The sequence below is a fragment of the Anas platyrhynchos genome, chromosome 7 (genome assembly GCF_047663525.1).
Source record: "Anas platyrhynchos isolate ZD024472 breed Pekin duck chromosome 7, IASCAAS_PekinDuck_T2T, whole genome shotgun sequence".
NCBI classification, from domain to species: domain Eukaryota; kingdom Metazoa; phylum Chordata; class Aves; order Anseriformes; family Anatidae; genus Anas; species Anas platyrhynchos.
In genome coordinates this window covers 32,130,649-32,157,702 of record NC_092593.1, presented here as the reverse complement: position 1 = coordinate 32,157,702, position 27,054 = coordinate 32,130,649, and the positions used below count along the sequence as shown (strand labels likewise).

The 27,054-nt window shown below is 44.7% G+C and overlaps 1 protein-coding gene across 26 annotated transcripts in view; it reads right to left on the bottom strand.

Annotated features, from left to right (window-relative positions):
* IKZF2 (IKAROS family zinc finger 2) overlaps positions 1-27,054 on the bottom strand; it is a 116,051-nt gene that overhangs the window by 38,401 nt on the left and 50,596 nt on the right. For 19 of the 26 annotated variants that reach the window (XM_027461130.3, XM_072041289.1, XM_072041281.1 and 16 more), the window contains 2 exons: positions 19,042-19,308; positions 8,759-8,926 (listed from right to left, as the gene is read on the bottom strand). In XM_027461130.3, the coding sequence (XP_027316931.1) occupies positions 8,759-8,926; positions 19,042-19,308 (435 nt within the window). The remainder of the gene's footprint in view (positions 1-8,758; positions 8,927-19,041; positions 19,309-27,054) is intronic. The other 7 variants (XM_072041287.1, XM_072041286.1, XM_072041280.1 and 4 more) reach the window with 2 other exon arrangements.

Genomic DNA, 27,054 nt, shown 5'->3' with positions numbered 1-27,054 from the left:
GTCACCCCTTGGTCCTCCTGTTCTGCAAAAACAACCTCAGAAGGCTGCTTCTGGAGCAGGTGGACTCCTGATTCACTGCGCCATGTCCCTCAAGGGTATTGCAGTGCCATGAGACACCCAGCTCCCAGAGGAGGTCTGGAGGCTGGCTGTGCAATGCCTGCGTTTACAGCTGCACCTTCAATTCCAGTTTTGCCAATCAGAGCCTACAAATGTAGGATTTGTGTAGTAATCCCTGCTGACAGGGAAAACAAGGCCCAAAAGAGGCCCCTGGAGATTGAGCTTAGAAGAACTAAGGGACTACCTATCTTTAAACATCTCAGCTATTAGACCCTCACCTGACAGCCTGTCCATAGCAGTGCTGGTGCAGAAAGACAAGTAATCTAAATTAAGCTACCTCAGTGCTTAGATACCTGATTTTGCAAATTGGGTCTCCTAGGGCTTTTTCCTATTTCATTTTCCCATCATTGAAAAGCGAGGCAACAACACATACCCACTTCACACAGGCTTTGGGCTGATGAAACAGATAGGGTTCATAAAGGAAACAAGACGCAAAAATTGCAGGCTAAGTAGTAAGTCCTTTAGTATTATTAATAATCACCTTACTATTGTGTCTAAGATAATCACGCAGGTATCAGGGTATAATACCTCAGTGGTTACGGTAACAATACAAAGTTATTATTCCTTCCACTTTGTAATTATCTCATTTCACTATTGAACAAAGGATACGTAAAACTAAGGAGATAATACGCAATGCTATGCAGCAGGGGCGCCAGCAGCGCTGGAGTACTCTGCTATGTACTTACATGACCTTCATTGCAGCAATATGCCTGAGCCTTGTAATCTCTCGTGCATCCTGCCCTCTCCCCATCACGACCAGGTTGAGAAGTTCTCGTATTTTGATTTCACTGATAGGCAACTGAGGCAGAGATGAGGTTAAGGGGTCTGCATCTGTACTCATCTTTGTTTCCCCAAGAGGAAAATGACTTCACAATTTAGGTCCCTCACAAATGAGTAGCAAAAAAAAATAAAATCAAAATTAGTAATAAAAAAGATGAGAGAATTAGAAAAATAAAGACAGTCTAGAACAGAATCAATATTGGACAGATGACTGTAGACTATAAATGCTGTCACAGTATAAACTGAATACAGGAATTACTCAGTCACAGAAGACGGTGTTAGCCAGAGCAATAATCTGCAGCAGAAGAAAGGATAGTTTGGGTTAAGTATAAGGATGAGAGTCATAGCTATAAAAAGCAGATGGGAAGTGGAATTGTCTCCCTAGGGAGGCAATAGAAACACAGCCTCCCTGGATGTTTAAAGAACAGGTTAGGCGCGCTGCTTAGCGCTGCTGCTCTGTAAGCAGAAGCCTTATCATGTTCATCTGCCTTTTTGGTGCTAGTGAAATCCCACATGGTGTTGTGGCACAATCAATGCCTAGAGGAAAGAGAAAGTCACCATTGCATTTGTTGCTGCAATTCAAGATGACTGATATAAAGATTGGCATCACTCAGCAGTGGAGAAGCGTCCATTTTCTCTCTGGAGCACACAAAAGCTGGCCTGTCCCTCTAGAAGGATATGAACTGCTAGCACGGAGGGGAGACAGAAAACAGGCAGAAAACTGGACATCAGCAGTCCTGTACCAAACACACACTTGCATCTTGGCACTGGTGCTACACATGAAGAAGGAACAAACTGAAATTAATGAGGGATGATGCCACGCGAATCTTACACTGTGCTGAAGATGTCTAAACAAGGACCTTGAAACCCCCAAGTACCGTGGTGTTGTCTGACCTTCTGAATATGCTGATAGAAGGTTCAGGAAGTCTGAAAAAAAGGGCAAAGGACATGCAGTCTCCTCCTTGTGAGCATCCTGTCACACTGCAGAACAGAAACCTGCCCTAGGAACTTTCCCTCATGGTGAACCTGAAGCCCTGGGGACATTAATACTCCATTTTCTTCTCCAATTTGGGGTGCAGGATCTCCTACCTTGACAGTAACTCTTCCTTGCTAAGGGGCCAGAGACTTACAGGTCCTGACACCACATGTACAACTCTGCAACCCTGGCTCATTAAGGAGAGGAAACTTGATCAGTGACAGGACGAGACAGGGAAACTTCTCTCCAGACTTTCTCTCTGCTGAAAAAAGGAGGGCTTGCTGGGAAACCTGCAGGTGGCAGAGACCTATCATGGCCATGCTCCACCAAGATATGCCAGGAGGCACAAGACTCATCCCACAGATACAACAAATCTTAGCATCTAGTAATCTTACTGTGAACTGACATGTGGAATGAGAATATCCCCCCGGTACTGGTGTAGGGGGGTGAGCCTTTCTTTATCCAGTCACTTTACAAGCAGCCCCAAAGCACTACAGGAACAGGGCATCCCCTGCTTACACACGGAAGAAGCAGGGAGCTGTACAGCATCTGTTCCCCTGTCATCTCAATTGCACACCCTGGGGAAAAAAAAAAAAAGAAAAAGGAGAAAAAGCTGATACCCATTGCTAAGAGAGATTCGTGATGCTGGTATATAGCACGTTCACCTTTGCTTACCATGACCACTTCTCCTATTTCTCCGTCTTATCTGCAGGAAACAGATCTCTTGGGTTGAACAGTCAAAGATTGATTCATAACTGCTGCAGATAAGAGGGAATCTTTATGGAATTTCAAGACTTTTAAAGGTCTGACTAGCAAAAAGTGAACGTTTCTTGCTTTGGGTGGAACCTTATCTTTTTAGTAGTTCCTCCTGAACACAAAGTCCAAATGTACTTTTTCTTGAAAGAGCGTGATGATCTTACAGCATCTTGAAATCAAAGAGAGTTTCTCATTGATAATTATGCTCTGTAGAAAGGGCTTACCATGGCCAAGCTTCTACACTACGATAATTCTGAGCACATAAAGGATGATCTTTTCATATAACTTATACTGATACTGGTCCAAGTAGTACTCTGGAGGTGAAAATGAGCCCCCCACTTCAAGGACCAGCTTCAGATGTAGTGATGCATGGGATACAAGTTGGTTCTGCAGAAGATTAAGCTTCAAAGGAGGATGCCTAGGGGATGAAAGACCTTGCATACCAAACTCCTACCCTTCTATGTATTTTGATCTTCTCACCTTCCAGTGTTGCACATATAAACAACATGGAAAGCAGAATATTGCAGACTTCAGAGACTACAACACGGACTGAAGGCCTCTAGGTACTGGAGGCTTTAATGAGAAAGCAGAGCTGCTTCAGTACTGTCCACATGCTAAAAGCACTTCAGAATGTGGAGTCTGATAAGAAAATAACCAAATGATTTTGTGACGAGATTAATTCCACCGAGTTTAACTGAAGCAGTGTAAGTAAACCTGAGAGGAAGAGCAGCTCTGCCTGATTAAATAGAGCTCTAAGTATTGGATCAACAGAACAAATGCCCACTGGCTCATCACATCTAAGCAAAGATGCTGTTTGCTAGCCTATTTGCACAACTGGGATTTGTATGCAAAATATCGCCTCCACCCCTTCACATACTTGTTTCATTTTTCAGATAGTGTCCTTCTTGATCACATTTAAATTTTTTCCCCATTCATGATGTGCTTGAGTCAGTCCAGCTCAGAGTATAATGAGAATTTCAGGTCCCAAGACTGTTGTAATTATGATGTTCTCATCATCAAAAATATGGTTACAGAATAGATACTGACTTTACCTGGGTCTTTTGAGAGCGGAGGTGTTAATAGTGATACAAGTCTTTTTAAGATGAAAAAAGCAATTTTAAACATAGACTTTTTACAATTCTCAATAGCCACCTTTGCCACTCTTTCAGTAATTCTCACTGGCTTTTGCCAGGCAGTGCCTCAAGCACAACAGCTTTTCAGCACTGTGCTTGTTCATCCGATTCTTTAGCTGGACTGAGACAAGCATGGGTGGGATGTCTCTCCTAAACATCTGTTGAGTCAGGCGCTTCATAATAATTAGGAACCAGGTTCCTTCTGCCTCTAAGCAGCCACATGCACGAATATCAGTGCTCCAATTCCCTAAGAAAAGGATCTGCTGACACAAGCCATGCAATTGCAGACATACAGGACACCTCACGTGGCTTGCTACAACACAAGGAGCTGAGAAGCAAGCCCTTATAGATGAGAACTGCAAAACAAGAAATATAAAAAGGAGTTACTCAATTACCTTTCCGTATACAGGGCATTTACCTTTTTAATTAGACACGTCTTGTGCACTGTACATAGTCTCCTAAGATTGTGCTTTTGGGAGTTTTTGCCTAAGCTTTGCTTTTCAAAACAAATGCTTCACTGCTTTTCTTTTGCAAATAAAGTGATACCATTAGTTCAGTGCTACTGAAGAGCTGGGCAGTAACGAAGTGCAGCAGCAACGCAGGAAGAAGAGAGGGAAGAGAAAGCAAATATTTTTTACAAGCAGAAAAGGGAAAAATCATTTTCTAGACAGGGAAGAAGTAGCTTGGAAGAAAATTTTAAAATGTATTGTGAGGAAAAGCTTTTGTGACAGGAAAAAAAATAATGATCTGACTACCCAGTTTTTAGGAAAAAATAAACAGTAAAACTGCTTTCATATATGAATAACACTTACACACTCCCACAGTAAGGGAATGTGATTGAGGTTGCCAAGATAAAGACAGAAAAATCAGGAAGTTCCAGAATTAAGGATGCCTGAGAAGGCTTCATTTGGCCTGTCTGTGTATGCATGATGAGACACGGTCTTTTAATTACAAAAAAAACCACAAAATAATTTGCCCACAGGACCACCCTTGCTTATTGCAAAGGATGGATGGATGCATCCCACTTCATGAAAACCTATTCCGTGTTTTGTTTTCCCCTTAGCAAGTGATCGTATCCTTCATTTACTGCTTACTGCCCAAGCCCTGCTCTGAAAACTAATGCACTAATGTTTTCAATGGGCTTTTCTGGTTTGCTCATCATTGCAGCCTTGACTTTTTTCATAACTATCAAAGCGTCTCTGTTTACAATAGCATTAGGAGGGAAAGGCTGACTTGGCTCCATTTTAGACACGAGAAATTCATGTCAAAATGTAATTGATAATTGTACGTGTCCACCTGAGGATGCCTGGCTTTTCAGGATAAAAGAACATCAGGTTGCACATCACATCTTTCAAAGCACAGAGGTCAACATCTAGGTGCTTTAACCATCAGATCCATCCATCAGAACAACTGTCCTCCTTAAAATTTATATTTTGTTCCTTAGTTGCCTACAGCAGAATTTGTCTCATTTGTGTTCTATCTGCCGTCGTTCAGTCGCGCAGTTCTAGAGATGATGGAGGGTATAGGCACGTCTCAGAGTGAGACGGCAGGCATTTTGTGACTTCCATCAGGACAGTGGCTTTGTCTGGATATTTATCTAAAAGAACAGACGTGAGGCAAGGTGAAGCCAATGCCTGCTGTCTGGTCACACACACCCTGCTCAAAGGGGTCACCAGCTTTTGCCCCTGCCCTCTACAGCCTGTCCTTTGGCTCACGTCCTGGAAGCCCACTCAAGCACCTCTCCAATATCGTCTGTGTTGTGGAGCTACAGAGTTAATTCTGAAAACAACATCTGAAATTCCTGTCAGTACCTCCAGGCTCAAGCCCACTCTTAGTGTAATTCTGTGCATGAATCTCTCCCCAGGCATTATCCCGCTGACGTCCTGAAGGCATCATTATATTGCTGAAATCAAAGAAGCTGCATGTGGGAGGAAAATATAGACACAAAGTTCATCAGAACTGCATATGTCAGTAAAAGGTAAATAATCGCAGGAGTAAATAACTGCAAGATAAGTCCTTAATTATTTAGGGTTAAACAGCAGCAGCATTACAGATGCAAAGTAATATTTTGCTAACCACTCATCCTGGGAACACTTACATAGAAAGATACTATTCTGTATGACAAAGGTAGGCAAAATGTAGATTGTGATGGTTAGAAACACCTGAAATAAGTAGGAAATAGTATTAAACAGCATGAGCAAAAAATCCCTCTATAGCAAAAAAAAAAAAAAAGAAAAAGAAAAAGCTGTCAAATTATTTTTTTTTCGTAAGCTAATAGTAGTTTCAACTATTTCAAATCTCTCCAAGATGTTTCTGCTAATTTCTCTCCACAATTACATTTCCTTAGTTTTTCACCTTCCCTGTCTCACTGTATGAAAACTCTGCACTAAGCAGAGGAAAAATTGACTAACTGGCAGTACTGAGAGGGTGTAACTGACTAAGTGGTGACACAAACAAAGTGCTTTCAAATTCACAGATCAAACTAGCTGGCAGAAAAAAAGATAAATTCTTCGATTCCTTTCTTGCATACTCTGCCTTACATAAAGGACGAGCAGCTTAAAATTCTTGATTTTTTATTTTATTAATAGCACTCTCAAAATGGAAAGGGACATACAACAAAAAATGAATTAGTCTTGCATTTATGTAATCATGTGCCAGATTCTCAGCTAGTGCAAAATAACGCTACTTGCCTTGCTTGGGAGATGTAATTACAATCTATATTAGCTAAGTATCTGATCTAAAGAGCTTTCCTTTTATACATATAAAAACATATTCAGACTCACCTCAATTCAGACATAAATGTACCAGATTAAAACTGGATTGAAGTCTCATATTTCAAAACAGTTCTCACCCTTTTAATAGTGTTTCTACCTGATATCCTCTATTCTGGTCAGAAATAGCAGATGTACACATTCGATCAAGTTTACTACATTTTGCTCTGGTCTTCAAGATTTACCTGCCAGACCCTGATGTGTGTTTTATTAAAGCAGAAAGTGCTTCCATAGTACACTGATAAGAAATAGTATAAATCCCTAGGGAACATCTACACATCTCCATGAAGCAGGTTGACAGATGTGGGCATAAAACTAACCAATCTACATGTCAGGGATGGGCAGACACCTTAGCGTCCATGCTCACATTGGTCTGGTATTTCAGCTTTGTATAGGTGGCTGTAGGTTTGGGGGTAATATCCGAGGTTTTTAACTCTTCATCTGCGAGTGATATGCTGAGAATTGTCTTGGAGAGTACTGTGGGAGCTGAAATCCTCCTGGGCTTCTGCTCAAAACAGTTCTAACTTAGAGCGATGACTCTCTCTCCATTGAAATAAAACATAAAAATCAACAAGTGAACACAACTACATCAGTTAGGGAAGGAGCTCCAGGGGGACTTGTATGCCAAAGCAGCTTAGATGCCTTCTGAAAATCCCACACCTTAACTGTGTTTCATCCTCATGCAAAAAGCAGAAAGATTAGCCATGCACTTTTCACACAGGAAGAGTGAAAAATTGCTATCAATGGCTGTATCTAGGTAACAAAAAATCTATATTCATAATATGAAAACAATCTTCAACCACAACGTTCGTGTCTTGTAATGTGGGTTATTTTATGTCACGATTCCCTTTTTAATTTAATTGTGAATATTTTTATCGTGTTCTCTTTTTTACTAAATTTCAAGTTGAAACTACAGTTATGGTCAGATGTGTGAAAATTACAACTCACTGTTCCACAGAGACATCTTCCCTTCTGACTTTCAGATCAAATCCTCTCAGCTGACAGCTCTCAGGCAATGCTCTTTCAGCCGAGTCCCATGCTTGCACTCACGTTCATGTTTTCCGTCAGAAGGAGGTTTGCAATAATGCAGCCTCCTGTATACTCTGAAGCCTACCTGGAGAAGAAGTCTACCTGGAGAAATTTACTAGCTTATGCTTTATGTTTCTCAGAAATGTAAAGGCAACTCTGGATCCTAAAACCAACCTAATGCTCGTAAAACAGAAAGCTCCACAGAAGTGAGGCTGACCCTTAGAAGAAATGTGTATAAAGAGTCAGGAAGCTCCACAATGACATTTTCACATGCAGAGTTTCTGCCTGCAGCTGCAGTTCAACCACCGTGTTTCAGTAGTCACACATTTGCTAACACCTTTAAAAAAAAAGTTCATCTATAATCCTGTCACTTCTAACCAGTCCAATTATCTCTGCTCATTCAACAATGAAAAACATAGTCCCCTATTAATGGTCTGGACATAAAAAGTTGAACATCCTAGGAAAAAAAAACACAGCAAGCTAAGATCTTACTCAAGTCCTACACAAATGAGTAAGCAGACAGAATGCAGCCCACCTTGGGGTAGCATACAGAGACCAGAAACACCCCAGATCCTGACCATCAGGGCTATCAACGTGTCTACTAACATGCAATTATGTGACAGGTATTTTTTTAGATCCCATCAAAAAACTATACCAAGGAGACCCATGGCAAGGAAAACCCAGTCTCTCTTCCCCACCTTCTGCTCTCGGGTAAGTGCTGTGCCTGCCATGAATTAGGACTTCACAGCGAGAAATAACCGAACCAAAAATGCAATTAGGAGGATTTTGAAAGATGAACAAGTATGAACTCTACCAGCATATGGCATTTATTAGATGAAGAAACGGGTACAAACTGCAGAGCAGGCTTCCAAAAGCACAAATTCATTCTCAGAGATCTCTGGAATTTCACAGCCACTTTGGGGCCCAGTGTCAGAGCAATCTGCCAGCCAAGTCTGGATACACCCAAGGAGACGTTCAAAGGGAAATGCGATAGCATCAGCAGAGCTCAGTTACACAAAAGGCGAGGTGTGGCCGAACCACAACTTCACTGATTCACATCGAGGCTTTTCCAAAGTTCAGAGCTACGCTCTGTGAAGAGGCAGGTACAGAGCCACCAGGAACACACAGTTATTTTCACAACCTTCAACAGTGACAAGAAAGGAAACGACAGGATAGAAATGACACGGTGGGCTCACCGGAGTGCGTCCTGAGGTGTCCTGTGAGGGCGTCCCTCCGTCGGCAGGCATAGCTGCAGAAGGGACATTTGAACGGTTTCTCCCCAGAGTGCAACTTGATGTGCCTCAGCAGGTTCCCCTTCTGGGTAAAAGAAGCTCCACATTGGTTACAGTGGAAGGGGCGTTCACCTGGAAGGGAAAATGGAAGGAAGAAAGCTGTCAAGAAACGCCAGAAGGTGCAGGGAGCCCGTCACCCCACCCTGTGTAACAGCACCTCCTCACCCAGGCCCGCTCCCACCACCACCATCTTGCGGGCCTACAACAGGCAAAGCCTCTGGCACTGACTCGGGGCTCTCCCCCTTATACTGCAGCACTCGAGGTGATCAGCACAGCCTGATTTTCCTCAAGTTCTCCACCTCAGAGGCTCCATCCCTCGTAAATGATGAGCTCTGCTCAAAATTTAGATCCATGACTGGGGTTTTGTGGTGTTCATCGCTATGGTTTTCCACTTATTTTTAGTATCGGTCTGATCTAGATGAGTATTTAGAACTCATCATGACAATTTGACCTGGACAGATATTAAGGTCTTCGCTTCAAACCAAATCTTTCACTTGTATTACAATTTAATTGACATCCCCTCTTAAAGGCTGCTTTCCCTCACTGGAGTGGCATGAGGAGAATTAATGCAAGTGAGGATCAGGCCCACAAGCTTTGGGAAGTGAAAACTGGTATTTTAAGTAAAACTAATGGAAAAGACTTGCTAGGTGAAAAAAATCATTAGTAGTTTTAAGAGAAACTCTACCCCTTACCTGTTCCCTTCCCCCCAAGCATTCACACACACACACACACACACAGATTAAGTTGATGTTAATCATTCATATTTGCCCTTGACAGTGGGGATTGGATCCATGAGCATCCATTTTTTATTTTTATTTCTTAATTTAAAGAGGCAAAAATTTCTTAATTTAAAGAGGCAAAACAAGCTGACACAGATTTTGTAAAGTAATATTAAAACCATACTCTACGTCAACATTTGCTGAGGACACTCGGGTCTGTCCCAGACCCTTAGGCCCACAGTCATCCGTAATCACCTACTTATACCTCACTGGGGGGTGCAGTGTAAATCAACAGGGCCCAAGTATATGCTCACACTTGCTATGTGCCCAAGTGCTTTACCGAAGCCAGGCTTTCAATGCTGAAATCATTTCACCAACCAGGGCCCCAGTTCAACAAGGTCTTGAACATCACATTTCAGATGTAAGCAGAAATTCATTTTTTCATTCATTTTTTTTCAGTACATCACTTATCATGGAGCCTCGGTCAAATCCTGGTGGGACTTTGAGGTTGAATTCACCGGCCTGAAGCACAGTTCTCATGAAAAATAAACATGCTCTGTGACCCGTCACATCTCTCCAAACTCTTTTTCAATTGCCCTAAAATGGTTACTCCCTTGCTGCACAAAAATAATGTTATGTTTTTATCAAAGTAGTTCACGTGTCTAGTGTAAACTCCAGCATCTGCCTTTTGATTCATATGGAAACAGGGATGAAGGGAGCTCTTACAGATGTCCTCTAGCAATTCTTTGCAGTGGTTTAAACCACAGCGGTGTGGTCCTGCAAGGAGGGCACCATAGGTAGGTGTGCCACATACATACCAACCCTCTGCAACTTCATTTCATGTGCGTGAGCTGGAAACTACACCTGAAACCACTGCAGATGCACTGCAGAAAATGCTAAGGTTCCTACATTCTTGCCAAGAATATTATGGAGCAATAATAATAATTAAAAAAAAAATCACGGCATAAAGCTTTTCTTCCAGTATACTGAACACGAGCTCATTGGAATTGATAAAGAGTTTGTGGTTTCCCTTTTAAACTCCCACAATACACTTAAAGGATCTGATTAGCTATTATCTTCTGTTATATCATTTAAAATGTCCATAACAGAGATATGTAAAGAGATTGCAGTAGACAAATACATGTGTTTTTTTTCTTTTTCTTTTCTGTTTTGCTTTCACTGTCTGAGAAAACAGGCAAAACCCCTTCCTTTGACACGTTTCTCAGGAATGATAGCTTCAGTTTCAGGATGACAACATTAAAGGCTGCAGCAGGTTTCTTACCAAGTCTAAAGACTTGCCTTTTACTCCTGCTGCATTTAAAGCTATGCAGTGAATGTGTTTTACCCAACCGATCTTTGATATTCTTGGAGGCCACATAAGAGCAGGTATTATTATTCCTCAATAAGCAGGCAGCTGAAGGAGGTGCTGAAAGCCTTCAGTCAGGAATTCAAATAACCACTGCACTACAGCTCAGTGGCCAAGATGACACAAGAACATCCTTCACAAAGCCACCAATAGTCTGTTTCTTTCTTGCCACATACACAGTCTGCTACAATAGCACGTTTTACCTTCAATAACCTTCAATAATCTATTTAAAACCAGCATGAATTCATTTGCCTTATTGGCTTAATTCTGAGTAAATAACTGCTTTGATCTGTTTATTGTACTTTCAGCCAATCACTTCTTTTCTGCTCCTTGATTAAACTGCAGGCTTCTGGGATGACCATTAATTTCAGTCATTCATGCTGTCAAGTAGCAGCTTTTACATTTAGTACAGTTAATCTGAGACACAATTACCCAATAGAAAAGTGCCCCCCAAAAGTAAAAACTGAATAATCAGATGTTGCTGCCTTTCCAAGAACTCTGCTGTCTGATGCCCACTTCAGATAAGTAGTAAACCAACCGTCATCACTTTACTGCCTTATGAAGACTGTTCCTTATTTTTCCTGCCGCTTTCTCCTATCACATCTGTTAACAGTTCTCCAGCATTATTATTACTTCCTAGTAAAAAAAAAAATTAATTAAAAAAAAATCCTGGCATCCTTATTCAGTTCCCTTACACTTCTGTATAAGGTTTGTTTATTTCTAAGCTGAAAATTGATCAAATTTTTTACGTAAACGTCCACTTTTATAATAACTTTGATAATAACTCTGCTATATTCCCAGATTCAGTTAATAATAAATAAAGCACATCCTTTGTGAAGGATTATCAAACCAGATTTAGGTAGAGCTGTAAGTCTAGGATCAGACAGCAGCAATCTGGTCTCCCTGAGGTGTTGGTTTGTGCAGCAAGAGATCTTGGTGCAGCAGGGTCGCTCCGATTCCACTGCCCCAAGCCTCCACGGGCACTGCATGATGCGTGGGATAACCTATCTGATGCTGGCCTGGGCAGCTCCACCACCCACTTGAAAAACTTGACTCATGAAAAATCTTCACCTAAATACATTTCCTCTCTATTTTGCACCCCCTGACTGTGTTTAAGGTATTTTCCAGTCCTTAGGGATGACTGCAGCACAGACGTACTAGAAAGTACAGACCTATTAAACAGACTGCATGCATGACTACAAGAGGCTATGGACTATTATAAGCACGGTGTATGTTTCACCGTTTATAGCTATCTATGTACTTGCCTTTTGACTCTATAAACTTGTACTGATTTATTAAAATAAGAACTCCTAAGAAGTGCATGTACTGAAATGTAACTAAATGAGCTTTTTGCTTTTTAACACTGGAAACTACGTGACTGCAAAATATTTTTAGTCTACTGTTATGTTACTAAATCTTCTCTCTTTTAAAGCTAAAATGGCTGAACCCCCCCCGAAACCTTAGTGATTAAAAAAGACTGAGTTGTGAGACTGAGAAGAACGGCTAACCAAAGAAAAAAGATGTTTCCTTTCCAGCTCCAGATTTAAGACCTTAAAGTCAGACAAAACCAAGAATGCCTAAAAAGCCCCTTTCTCCCGCACAGAGAATTTAATTATCTAAAGCTACTTCAGGAATGGACAAGGCAAGGTAAGGCAGAGCTGCCAAGTATTACCTTTCCTAAAGGCTTAGGAAGAAAGGCTTGTGCCAAGAAGCAGTGCTGATAATTAAAAAGAAAAACAGAACAAAACCCAAGGGAGTTTATCATTTCGTAGTTAAATAAAGTATTAATTAGCAGGTATGATTTCACATACTTACATCTAAGTTACAGTAAAATACTGATGAAACTTCACAGTGCATTGCTTAACATGCATCCATTACAGCTATTTCTTCTCTGGAAAAAAATTATAATGAAATATCACTGCTCTTTAGATACACTAGTGTCTAAAGTACACAAGTTGGCTTGCTGTGGTGTAAACAAATACTGAGATGAAAAATGATGTGGACAGACAGAGTCAGGGTTATTAGTAAGACGTGGTCCTTTGGCAAGTATCTTTAATATACGGCTCCTGGCTGGAGACGTCAGGGCAATAGCTGCATGTGCTTTCTAGCTGATACAACCTGAAACCAGGCGAATGAACTCATTAACTTCCTATTAATAGCTGCCATATTTTACCATGTATATGTCAAATGTTATTTCAAAAAGCAAACCAAGCCCTTTTTCTGCTTAATTGGAAGCTTCCCTGTACATTGATTCTCCTTTACCGCCTCAGCACGGAAGCGCTGCGTAGAAGTTTCGGTATGAGTTATCCTTCTCTGAATTTCGTACGGCTGCAAAATACACCAGTGACATTTTCTGTATCAAAACAGAAATCGAAGCGAGGACAAAGCGCGTCCAAAACCTTTCTAACACTTCTAAGGCAACTATTACAGGTAGTTGGCAAAATCTGCACAAAAAAAACCCTTGTAACTCTTTTAAGAAAGAGAAAATATTTGAAGTTACCTCCATTTTAAATGAATTGCTTCCTGCATCAGAGGTGTCCTGTTGTGCTTTCTACAGCTTAAAACCTTTAAAAGGTATAATTTGGGAAAGTGAGCCACTTTTTCAAACACACAGACCTCCCAGGGAAGAAGACTTGGATTTTCATAACCCTCACCTGATAACTTCTGTTCCTTTGAAATCAAATGGAGTGACTCACAGATTAATACACATTAGTATACAAATTTTTGTTAGAACATAGGCCTGTTCACTTTCACAGCAGTGCACAAGCTCTTTCCTATGAATGTTTTAATTACAATTTAAAAAAAACACTGTTTTTAAAGACTCATCACAATACGTATGAAAGCCAGGATAAAGTCTTTATAAATAAAAGAACCAGGTCCAATGGGACTATATTTAACATCTGTCCTAGCTAAATATATACCTAAGATCGTGGTCCTTTATTTTTGGCATGCACTTTTTGATACATAAAATATAACTTAGGCACCTGTAAGACAGGAATTTAATTTTCTTTTAACCTCTTAAAGCACCATTACTATGCTCATGCTGCCATGAGAAAGTATTTAAGTATTTGCTCATACTAACAACAGAGATTTTCACCCTTCTGTAGCAGATTTTTTTGTTCATATTCTGGTAAAAGGAAACGTTTCTTCAGATGCTGCATCTGTTAGGACTATGCTCTGTCCCAGGAGCACAAATGAAATATTAGTTGCACTGCTAACACCCTGGCAGGCAATGAGTTGCATCGTGCCTTCACCCGAACGAAATACAGAGCACCAGACTTGGCTCCATTTCTGTGTTTGTTATGCTGGGGACTGTCTCGTCTAAATACTTACTTACTCTTCTTTTAGAGTCACTTAACAGGCTGCACCTCACTTGCAATCAGGGATTTTACTAAGTTTTTCTGCTGCTGCTGTTGGGGAAAAAACTGCTTCCAGATAGGGCAATTTATTATAAAACGCTAGTGACGAATCTCTCAGGAAAAATTCCTGGGAAATCTTGGGTGATTTCCAAGCGTCCTCTGTACACAAATTTATGACCGCATTGTGACGGGAGAGAAATCCTTTAAGTGAATGGGCAAAAATATCTGAAGGGTTCAGCTACCAAGTACTGCAAGAAAAACACATCCTTATGAGGAGAGAAATTTCGGAAACCTAAGCTCTTCTTTCTTATGCTGAAGTACAAAATGAGACTTTAAGAAAAGTTAGATTATTCATTTAGGAATTTAAGTAGAAAATATTACATTGAGAAATCTGGCCCTATGATTTTTGATTCAGTGCCAACAATTTGTACTGCAAGAGGTAGGAACCTGCAGTAGGCTACAAATCACAAATTAAAGCCAATAAAACTTTTCAACCAGAAGAATTAGTCAGTTTAAGGGAGTTAATCGTAAGGTGTTAATATGACCATTTGTTTAAATTTGTTCCTGGTTAGCTGCTTTAGGCAGAAAAATTTTTGATCCTGAAAGGTATGACTGGGTTTTTCCTCATTATTGATGGTGACTTAAAATTTTACATGATTTTTTATTATTTTTTTTAATTTAGAGTTCCAGTGTTGCATATGTTTGATTATAACACGATGAATGTTAAGGTAGAACCTGGAGGTGCTCCTCATTGGCACGTACTGAATCCCATTTCACTGACTTGATGGTCCTGAAATGCATGTGGAAAGCAAGCAAAAATCTGAGATCTTCCTGCCGTTAGCACCCCACAAAAGCTTAAAAATAACACAACAGCAGCCAAAACAGAGAGCACAGTCAGAGCTACCACCTGTGCCTGCTGCGTCGTGTCCAGCACCCTAAGTCCTCTCCCCGAGGCTTGGGGCGCAGTGGCTGTCCTGCTGCATCAGCACAACAAATCCCTTAACCTCCGGGTGTCTAACACTCCCAAATCTTACAACAATGAGGATGGTCCCAACCCTCTCAGAAATAAAAGGTGTTTCCAAATCCAGCAGTGGACTCAAGAAAGGGCTGGAGAAAAATCACTATTGACACAGCAACATGTGGAGCTTACCTCTCATGGCCACAGCATGGCTGTAACAGTAAATAGTTGCTGCTTTGCCAAAAATGAGGAAATTTTAATTCAGACCCACTAGTAGAAAGCCTAAAGAAGTGAGAAGTCTTCGGTGTTCCTTTTCATTACCTCGGACAAATTGGATTATTGAACCGAACTTCTTTCTCTCCCCGTTCCTCAACATGCCCCAGCACAAGCCCCTGGAGTATCCAGTGGCAATATTACTGATTTCGTTACCTCCTGCACTAACAAAAAACTCTGATAAAGATGCTGCAACCTGGGGCACTTGATGTGGAGTATGAAAACTGGACCAAAAGGAGATAGTATGGGAGAGGAGGAAAGTAAATTGAACCTGACACTTGCTGTTTTTCCAACACGAGCCCGTGAGGAAGGGGATGCAGAGTTACCCAGCTCCCTACAGCAGGGAGTGCATCACACAATTCCTACATCGAGCACTTCATTTATTTCCTGTCAGCGATGACAAATAAATAGAAAGGCCTTCTGCTGATGGCCACGTAGATTAACCAAATGCTTCACCTGAAGTGTCAGCGTTTCAGAGAAATGTGTTCTGTGCTAGCAGGTGAGCAGCTCTGCTACGGAGGGGCCGGGGAGCAGAGCATCCCCTGCACCACATACCCAATGCTTCGAAGGATGAATAGGAAATCCCTGACTCCATTATGGGAAGGGGCGGCCACAGGCATCAAGGGAATGGATGCTCCAGCACATGAGGATGAAAGATGGGACACTGAACTCATCTGCTCTGACCTTACCCATGGCAGAGGTTATTTTTTCCATCCGTAGACGCGTTTGACTGAACTATCATAATGTGGCAGGGGAAAGACAACTGCTCCTCAGCAACAGATGAATAACGTCTGCAGAAAACCATCTCCCTTTATATGCACAACACAGCCAAAGCCATATGGCACAGCTTTTCACAAAGCCTCAGTCCCTGGTGTAAGGAAGCCACACTCTCGTCCCAGCATACATGCAAATTACAACCTCTACCGTGACCACAGCATTTTGGGTGATTTACATAGAATGCTGTCAGGCTTTTGGGGAAGGGAAAAGGACTTCGTTTTTTGCCAGTGCAAACAACTGGCCAGACCGTGCTTCGGCTGTGCGCTGATAAAGAGGAGAGCGAGGCAGGATCCAGCTCCCAAGACACCCATGAACTGGCTTCAGAGGTACAGATTTACATGCCAGTTGCATTAGCTGATAAAGAATATCATCCGCTCGCACTCACCAGGGACAACCTCCCTTCCCTCCACCATTCTCCCCTGGGCTGCAAAACCAGACTGCCCACAGGTCAGGGCTCATTCCAGAGCTGGGGCCAGCCCGCTGAGCCCAACTGCTGAGGAAGTGGCGATGTATTTTCAAATACTGCACTTTAAGAGAGAGATACCAGTAGGTTAAAAATACTCCTTAAAATCAAGGATGTGGAAATCCAAGCAAGCTTCTCCTTCTGTTGTGGACAGTGAAGTAGCAGCATGTATTAAAAAACAAACAAACAAAGCGGGGGAAAAAAAAAAATCCCCCGCAAAATTTGCCAACTGGTTTACTGAGAGTAGAGCAGCAGGCGGCACACGGAAAGGGAGGCCACTTCTATAAAGCTTGAGATCATCTGTACAGAGCAGTGCACCGGAGCTCCTCTGCTCAGATGGGAAAAGTCATGGCTCAACGAAGTGCCACCAGAAGGAAAAAGCTCCTGGTTACGCAATTCCTATCAATTCACACATCTCTGGTGGTCATCGCCTGCACGCAGATGACATTTTGTCCTACTCGTTCAGAACTTGCTTGTTTTCTTTAAAATGCAAAGGCAGCTCAGCGGTATTTAAAGATAAAGCTATCTCCAAAAAACGCAGACTATTTAATTAAGTACCTAAATATAAATTTAGCAGGCCTAATTTATCTGTTCAGGTTCAAATACGTGGACTCTGATGCACCTACAATACATATGCTCAGATAGATGCGAGCGCCAATGAAAAACTTTTCAGGAGGTTGAAAGCTGGGACTCAGTCTGCTGCCTTCTCTGCTCCCTTCCCCTCTCCTCGTAATAGCACGTCAAATTGTTAATCAAGATTTCGTTCCTACAGCTAATGCGTTTCCCCTGTCGTAATTGCTGTCTAAAATCATGACTGCATCATAAACGATACTGCAATGCTTTGCATTATACATTTATGTTAAGTTATTATCAATACAGCTTATATACAGGGCATTAACTATGTAATATATATTTATTATTCCTCCGTACAGAAATTCTATTGATTTCTTTCCCATCAAGCGCACGCTACTTGACTGCAAACTGCCAGGTTTACAAAGGGATTAGACAAAGTCTTTTCCTACTCTACCTTAAAACCCCACTTTTCTTTTTGTATCCTGGCAGATATCTCACAGTTACAGTGGGAGCCACTCACCCCAGTAAATAACAGCAGGGAGAGATTAAAAAAAAAACAAAAATCTTGCATTTTGTCCACAAAAACATGGAGAACAAACACCCCCCAAGGCTCCAACATAAAATCCTGCCTAACCTTTGCAAGACTTAAGTGTGGGTCTCAATTTAAGCATATATTATAGCACTTCAGGTGACTTAAGCATGTCTTTTCATGTGGTTTAAGCATGGGTAAGTGCTTTTTTGCATCAAAGGCTCTGGCCAGGCAGATTCCACCAGACCCAAGTGCTGTCTTGAGGCAATGCCTGCACTTTTGTCCTGTCAGAGGCAGCTGTTGCTCCCACCTGAGCAGCAGCAGAGGTGAGTGTGTATCAGCCCCTGGGCACACCAGTTTGCTGGATTAGCCCCAAACTCCTCCAGAACTCCTCCAGTCCCAAAGACCCACTCAATCATCATATGGCAAAGGTTTTCATTTGCCACTTGACTTCTCAAACCCTTACACCTAGTAAGATATTTTGGTTTCCAACCAATAGTAGTACTAATAATAAAAATAAGCAAAAAGAGAATGTATGCACTGAAAGCTGCCACAAAAATGGTATCTGTATGGTCAGGGGGAGGAAGCACTAGCCCATGAGAGTGGTTCAAGTGAGGTTTCCCTGCTGGAGCTGTCACCCGATGAGCAGCAAGTCCACCCCAGCCCCAGCATGAGGTAACGTGTTCACCCACGGGTTTGCTAAGCCTGGGTTTGGCCAGGTCACCCAGCAGCAAGCCCAGCCCCTCGTGCAGGACGTGTGTGTCCCCCAGGCTGCTGGCCTCATCCAACTGTGAGCAGCTCCAAGGGAAAGCTCTGAGACTCACTGTAAAAGGTCAATAACCTTGTACACACAAACACACACACACACCCCATGCTGGAGAATTATTCTTGCCATCTTCCCCCAGTCAAGAACAGTAAAAAGACTGATTTCCAGACTTGTGTTGTGTTTTTAAGAACCAAAGGCTGGAAACCAACATCAGGAAGCACCACGACATCAGGAAGCATCACCAGCATCCGAGGAGAAGAGGGAGAAGCAAAACAACCAAGCCCGCCTTTCCCCTCCCCAGCCACCTGCTACCCCCTGAATGGAAAGGGAAGAGAGAAGAGTTGTCAGGTAACATCAACATCAGACGCCACGGGCAGTCATCAGATTTTCTTTCAGCTGCTTACCAGTGTGGCTCCTTTTATGTACCATTAGCACATTGGGCCCAATGCAAACCATGCCACAGACGTCACATTTCAGTTTACCATTCGGAAGCCGGATTCCTCCCTCGCTCGATAGCTCCTGGATCTTTCTGTTATCCGCCATCTCGTTATTCTCTGTGAGGGGCTCTTCCAGGCTGCTTCCTTCATCATGAGCCCTGACCTCATCTTCCTGACTCAGGGGCTTCCTGTCAGATTCCTCATCACTTTGCATTTCTAGCTTTACTGAATTTGCTGAAATAAAACAAAAATAAAAATAAAAAACATTAAAAATGTGTACTTTCTAAGTTCCCAATTAAGGTACGTTGCTACTATTACCAGTACTGAAGCAGAGGCTGAAGGCTCAAAGCAACACGCAGGCCTTGCGGTGGTAACAGTTGCACACATTGTGACCGAATATTTCCTCAAGAAATTAAATTCCTGGTTTTCTACCCCTATTTTACAGCTTAGAGACTAAGACACGGAGCGACCCAGAAACCTACCAGAAGCTGCAGAGACATGACAGGCTTAAAAACTGACCTCCTGCTGCTCAACATGAAACACAGGAGCCCCCCTTCCCTTCGAGGGACGCAATCACACGGGCAGGACGGAGCCAGATGCCTCCCGCCCCGAGTTAGGGCAGCAAGCCCCAACCTTCCCAAAGCCACAGCTCACAGAAACGAGCACACTTTGCAGACAGGATTGTTCAAAATGCAGGGACCTGAGGGAGCAGGGCCGTGGCAGTAATCTCCACAGCACCCTGCCTGCACAGGCACGTCTCCTGACGGAGGGGAGAGCATCGCCACAGGAGCCCTGAGTGCTCTCCTGCCACCATCTTCTGATTCACCTAAATGGGACGCTGCCAAGGCAAACAGGTCTGAAGCGAGACGTACACTGCTGCCTTACGTATATCTGTGAAATTAAGTGCAAGTCAAGAGCTTTCTTGTCTGCCTGGTCAGGCCCATGGGCGCCCCGCTGATTTCTGTGACCCTCATGTCACAGGGCAAGTCTCCTACAACTAGCAAGAGCTCATGGGATCAGCAAGTCTTGGAGGAAAATCACGCTTTTTTTTTTTTAAGCAGGGGGCCTCAGTGCAGGGGCGTTTTAACCCCCCCACCCCCAGCCACCCACGTTTCAACATTTCCATGGTCGGTGGAAACTGCCGAAAGGCCTGCCCCACAGTCACACTCTCCACCCGCACCGCCAGCCAGAAGGCGAGCCCACGTGCCACTTTCCATAAGCCTTGATCCTGCTGAGGGGTTTAAAAAGGAGGTGATTCAGCCTTTGTACCTAAGCAGCCTCTGACCTCGGTGCTAAGGCCATTAGCCGATGGCAGCAGGGGATCTGAGGGCAGGCGCGTGGCCTGGGAGCGCCTGGTGTCCCCCAGAGCCCTGCTAGAAGTGCCCCAGAGCAGCACCCACCACATCTGAGAAATACACAGCAGAATTAGAAAGAAGTGTGTCTGATCACTGCGAGCCATCACACTTTCAAACAACTGGCCTGATAGTATCGGAAGAACTAACCCTACTGCTTCAAGCTGCTCCTTCATCCCTTCTCCTTCCTGCCCCCAAATTTATGGTTACAGAAAACACAAGGTTCAGAGACCGATGTTGCAATTCTAAACCATGGCTCTTACTACCAGACGGAGCGTAATGAAAGGGACGAAGGCACCAGAGACCAAACGACGTTAAGATGCTGCTTTTTAATCATAAAATTGTTGAAATGCATCTTCCACTACTCACTGAGGCGCTAATAGGAGCTCAGGAATGGAAGCACGACTGCAGCAGAGCCCAGCCCGAAAGAGGCCGCGGATCACAGCACAGGCCCCGTCATCACAGCACTTTGCAACTGCAAAGCTCTGGAGCAGGCCAAGGGGAGGCCGGGCACAATCTCCGCTGGTCTCCTGGCCAGGAGGCCGAGCAGAAGGGAGGACGCTGGCGGGGAGGCAGCCGAGGTCCTCACCCTGTCTCCCCGCACGAAGCACGTGTTGGTGATTTATGGACAGCCTGACTTTAGAGCTAAGGAATGGCAGTTCTCTCTAATAATAGCAGCCTTTTGGGGTATTCAGCAAATCGGAGAATGGAGCCTGAGTAAATGCTTCGCTGTCCTCAGGAGCAGGATTTAATACACTTGGCCACACAAGTAGCTACAGTAGGGCCAGGAGCAGCGCCGGCGCTGCTCACCCGAGATCCCGGCTTGCTTCTGCAGCACCGGGCATTCTCCTTGCACAGTAACGCACAAAATAGCCAAAATACTTCATACCAACTGTGTATATTTATACGTACCCTCAAGAGAGAGAAAGCATCATATCTTACGTGTCTTCTTGCATTACTTCCAGAGATTTTGAGCTCTGTTTCTGACATGGAATAACAATCACTTGCCTGCAGCCATGCCCAGCACCACTAGCTCCCATGCAAACCTGTGGACCTCTGGCCACTCAGCCCCTACGAAAGGGAGGCTGTAAGAGCTTATAAAACTGGCAGATCGCTTACTTTATCTTGCCCCAGCGTTTCCCGCTGCCGAATGCTGGCGGCCGTCCAGCAGGACAAGCAGCACAACAAAGCGGAGCGAGCCGTTTGCTGCAATACGACCTTCCAAAAACACGCAGCGCTCCCAAAATCCAGCAGACTGAGCTCAAAAAGCCCACGGAGCTTCTGAAGCGCCTCTCTTAATATCCCAGCTATTCTGCAAGGTTTTGCAGGCTGGTTACCGTCCTCCCTCCCCTCACCTTCACCCGCACGCCGAGCACTGCCTCTGCCATTCTCAAAAGCCCTCTGTTAGCTTGTTGCTGCGCGAAGGTTTCCTTGGGCTGGGACTGCTCGCAGGTCTCCAAGGAGGGGATCGCTGGTGCAGCAGGATCTCCTCGGCTCTTTGTCAGGGCTTGGCTAATCAGGTCATCCCCGCCGCCTTGCATCACACTGGTGCACGGCTGTACACAAACGGGCGCCTAAACTGCGCACACTATTTTCTCTGTTCTCAGCCAGCCTTTGAAACTAGTCGTTTTTATAGAACTGCCTTTGTTTGCACCTCCAGCCGCAAACTTAGAGAGCGGAATGAACCCTGCTACAAAGGGAGAAGAAATATGTAAGCGATGTTTACGGCTACGATGCATCGCTCGCTATCTCCACGTCAAGCTTCACCCCGGGTTCCCTTGCCTTTCTTGCTCACCCACTTGCTAAAAGTGGCAGGCTTTCTCATTCCTTGGCAGAGCAAAGCATAAATAAGTAAATGGAAAAAATTTAAAAATTTTTTGGCACCTTTCCTAAAAATCACAGCAAATGAGATAGCAGGGATGAACTCTAATCCAGCTTGCTGCAGAAGCATGAACTTGCAGTCAAACCATTTCCCTCCAGCTAATGCAAGTGCCTCCCACTTTTCCCCTGTCCAAGGCAACATCTCACAGAAAACACACAGAAAGAGAGACGAGCAGTCTCAAAAGCTTCTACCTGTGGATAAGAGGCCAGTGGCACACGTTCAGCAAACCACACGGCAATATTTTTTTCCCTTTTTTTTCCTTTTTCTTTTTTCCTATCCCAGAGCAGCAAGCAGATCCTGAATCACACCTTACCCTGAGTGGCCAAATTGAAAACAATTATTGTTAATGTCTCCTAAATGCTAATTGAACTGCAATTCCCTGTTAAACTGCATTTTGGCAAGTTTTCAGTACCAAAATTATTTCCTTCACCCACAAATTAGCGTAGCTACACACCAGAAGCTAGAAGTTCCTCGTGTTTTGTCCTCTATCCTAGAAATTTGTTTCAGTCAAAAGTGAGATGTTTGCGGGGAAACCAAACCACCTCCCAGCTTTGCTGAGAGATGCGATGCCCAGATGGGCTGTAAAGGACAGCTCTGGTCACCTTGTCCTAAGCAAGCAAGGCAGAGGGCAATTCCTGCTTGGGAACAAAAATCCATCTGTCCAACACACCAGGGAGCACGCACGCAGCAGGACTGTGCCCCTCCGTCTCCTCCGCTGTCTGCTGTCCTAGGTCGTTGCTTATTTTGTCTGTGGGCTCGGAGAAGCAGGCTGGCCGCTGTCACCAAGGGACTGTGGTCTCCAGCTGGAGGTTAGCTTTCCTGGCAGTGGCAGCGCGCCACCGGCCTCTTCCTGCTGCCCCCAGAGCAGCAGAAAAAGCAAGCCTGACCCTTGCCTCTTCCCCAGCTCCTCTCCTCTCACCAGCAGGAAACAAAGCGTTGGCCTGGCTTCAGATCCTCATCCTTGAGGAGGCAAAATTCGAATCTGCCACCCCCGAAGAGCCTTGGGGTGGCTCTGTGGGCGAAGGCAGCGAAGGACGGCTGTGGCTCAGGCGGACACGATGTGTTCTCTGCCCAGCCCCCTGGGACACAGGGGGCAGATGGTGCAGCAGCTCTTCCAGAGGCTGCTGCAGATTCCACAAAAAAACACGTTTGCAGCCAGGGTCTGCCCTTAGCCTTGATTTCAGTCCCTCTGGAAAATGGGACCAGGCTCCAGCAGCTAGAGGCAGGTACAGCACAACCTGCTGCACATCGCCTTGCCTGTGGCCAGCCAGCCTCGCTGCTCCATTCACAAACTTCTCCTACACAGTAATTAACCACACGGCTAATTGGCAGCTCAACACAAACAGAAAAGGACCCAACTTCTTCCTCTTTTCCAACCTGGGTACCTAGTCCCTAAACACGGCGACGCTCAGAAACACAGCCCCTCTTCCACACTACTAAAAGCACTTTTTTTTTTTTTTTGAAAATTCACGGTAAGGAATGCCAAAACCTGGAAACAATGAGCCCCGACTCTTACTCTAAGAGCACTCCAGTAGCAAAAAGGGTCCTTAAGGAGGGTGTTTACACCTCTCTAGGAGAGGAGTGAGACTTCAAGGCATGTTTCAACATATTTTCCTCCTGGAAGGGTACAAAGGAGTCTCAGGGAATAGAAAACTCCGTCGCTGAGTTCCTTGCTGCTGGTACAATTTGGCTCTTAATTAATGAGGCTTTTCAAGTCAATTTTGCTCATATTGGGAGCTATTAAATGTATAAACAAGGGAGCACCGACACATCTACAGAAGTGAAGCTGTCTCTGGATGGAACAAATGAGGGTGAATGTCACCTGCAAAAGGAAGGGGAATTACCCGAGTCAAGTGACAAAAGCCTGAGCAGGGCCTCTTACGTTACACCTGGACATCCCCGATGCTGGGTGTCAAATTTGTTTGTCACGAGCTGCCAAAAGATCGAGCTTCTGGCCACTGAGCTACTGTGAATCCTAGCCGGTGACACCATGTTGTCACACTGACTGCAGCAGAGCTACGGCCGCTCCTAACAGTTAGATTGAGCCAAAAAGTTCACAGCTAATAAAAAGGAGGAAGGGGGAACACAAAGATCTGAAAGCACCGTGCCGAGTCCTTTTCTGCATGCTACAAATGGGAGCCTTCAGGCATGCCCACATGGAGCTGGTTAACGTGCCAGAAATTCAGCGAGAAATCATCGGCTTATTTAGGCAACCTCAGAAATTTTTAGTTTCCACGTTGAAGGATCTCAGCTTAAGCCTGCTACCTCTGAAACCCATTTAAACCTTCGCAGAACGCGGCTGAGTAGTTATTTCATGTCTTCTGGAGGTGTTGCGTGCACCAAGTGTAGACTAACAGGTCTGTTACACCCAAGTGGAGCTTAAATTAGGATGTGGCTGCCTCGCTAAGCCAAGCTTCAGTCAGGCTTTAGCTGACACAAGCCATGGTTGCCACGCTCCCGTTCCCCACCCCTTCCCCTGCTAATCCCTTCTGCTGGCACCAGTGCTCAGGGAACTGGGCGGTAAACCAACACCAACCCTCCCGAGGAAGCCACCTCTCTTCAGCTGGAGCGGGGCTCCTGTGCCACCACGGGAGAGGGGGGCTGTGGGAGGGCAGGGGGAGCCCACCTGGGCTTTGGGGACTTTCAAACCCTGATGGTTTCAATGATTTGAGCCTCATTCAGCAAGAACCCTGCTCCAGTCCAAAGGATGAGACACTGCCTGAGCAGCACCTCGGTACCAGTGCGGACGGCGGTGTCTAGCCCACAACTTGCCCCAGATGGCCAGAGCTGAGGCATGACTGCCTGCTTGCTCACGGCGAGCCAGCCCTGCTGCATACCTGCACCTGGCAGGGGCACAAACTGCTAACCGAACAGATACGGCTGCTCCGTGTCGCAAGACTCCTCTCCAGAAGAACCTCGGGCCAAATTTCACCCGCAAATGCACTTATGCAACTTGTACTTACACGAGTGAGAGTCATGTATTCATATCCCAGGGTAGCAAAAGCACTTCTGGTGACCCATCCTCCCCCTCCCTCCTTTCCCTCTGCTTCCCAAGTAACTATGGCGCAACAAATATTGTGCTGAACACAACACCAGGCTTCTGCTGCCTGCCTTCAGGTGCAGGGAAGAGCCTCCTTGTCCCCACACCCTTGTAAATCCCTGTGCAATGTCAGAACCTGATCCCCAGGGAAGAAAAGCAGGACGCAGCAGTGCTCGGCTACAAGCTGCCACGTCCTCTGCCGGTGCCTGAGCTCAGCCAGTTACTAGGGTTGGAGCTGTGGATGGTTTTTCCCTAAGGTCAAAATGTTGGATGCCTGTTTGCTCTGCTCCTTTTGGGGTTGTTTTGGTGGGGACAGAGGACAGGGATTTTATTTTTCCTTCTCTCTATGAAACATGCTTTTCTGGTCGACTGTCACCTAGCAAACTTTCTGCGTTTAAGCCAAACCTGGTGAGTGCCTGCGCTCCCCTGCGTACCGCAGCCACGAGGACTTGCTGCCGTTGTCTCGCTGCCCTGATGCTTGCTACAGGCAGGCAGGTGATGGCTGGGGGGCACGGGGGCTGCGGTGCGCAGCAGGTGTTCTCCGGGGCCCCTTTTCTTTGTCAACTCTGGTTTCACAGCTCGGCTGAACTGCGGGAGGCCGGGCTCAGTGTCGTGGGTGGTCTCTCACAGCCCTTCCCCTGGCCAATCTACAGCCAGTCCCTTACTGCCCGCGGCACGCACGATAAATGCTGGAAGCTGGGCTCCTCTCTCAGCACTGCTCCTTCTGCCTGCAGTACAACTACCTCCAAAGTATGCTGGAAAGCAGGGAGAGGAGGAAAAAAAAAACAAAATCAGGCTCAGCCCTTTTGTGAAACTCTGTCTCTCAAAGCATCAAGACCATGAACACCTTTTTATGTTTAAGGCTGCTTCAGACTCTGCCGAGGGAGCAGAAGAAACCCACACTCATTGAGCAGCAGCACAGCATTCACCTCTAAGAGGATTTTCTAAGAGCCTGCTGAGAGCTCTGCGTGGTACCCAAACCTGGAAGTTTGTCATGGAAAATGCTGACAAACTCCGGCTATATATGGATCATCCCGTATAAACACAAATAAAGTGATTTACAACATCCCTTCAAAGCGCCCAAAACCTCATTGCTCACTCATTGTCATCTCTGCTTCTCAAAAAGTGCCCGACTTCCTAAGATGCTTTCCAACATACGCACGGAGCAGTAATTATAACAGTAATGGCTCTTTCGTTTATAAGGAACTTTCCATCAGGGATCTGCACTGGATTTGAAAATAGAGCCGACAAAGTTCCTTGAAGCACATGCAATGACTTCCAGGGTCTGGACCAGGCCCTTTGCTTCATTTTCTGGCATTGTCACTGCATTTTTAGCACCAGAGACATTACTTTAAACAAGAGAAAGGCTTTGATTACACAGCTACACTATTGGATCCTTCACGGCTTTCAGGAAAAGATGCATTTGTCTTTAATTGTACCAGCTCTAAATCATCTTAATGCAAGCTGACCTAGCCATGTCCTCCTCCTCCTCCTCCAAAGGAGGCGCCTCCCCTGACTCATCAGCCCATGGAAAATTATAGGATAAGCACCTGTCACAAAAATATTTTCTGTCTTTGTCACCGAATTGTAAAAAGGGGATTAACAAAGAAACCTGTCTCATTTATTTATTTGAGGCAGAGCCTTGTCTGCGCCCTTGGAGGCAGGTGACTGCTGCCAAGCCGGGGCAGCTCCCCAGGCACGGGAAC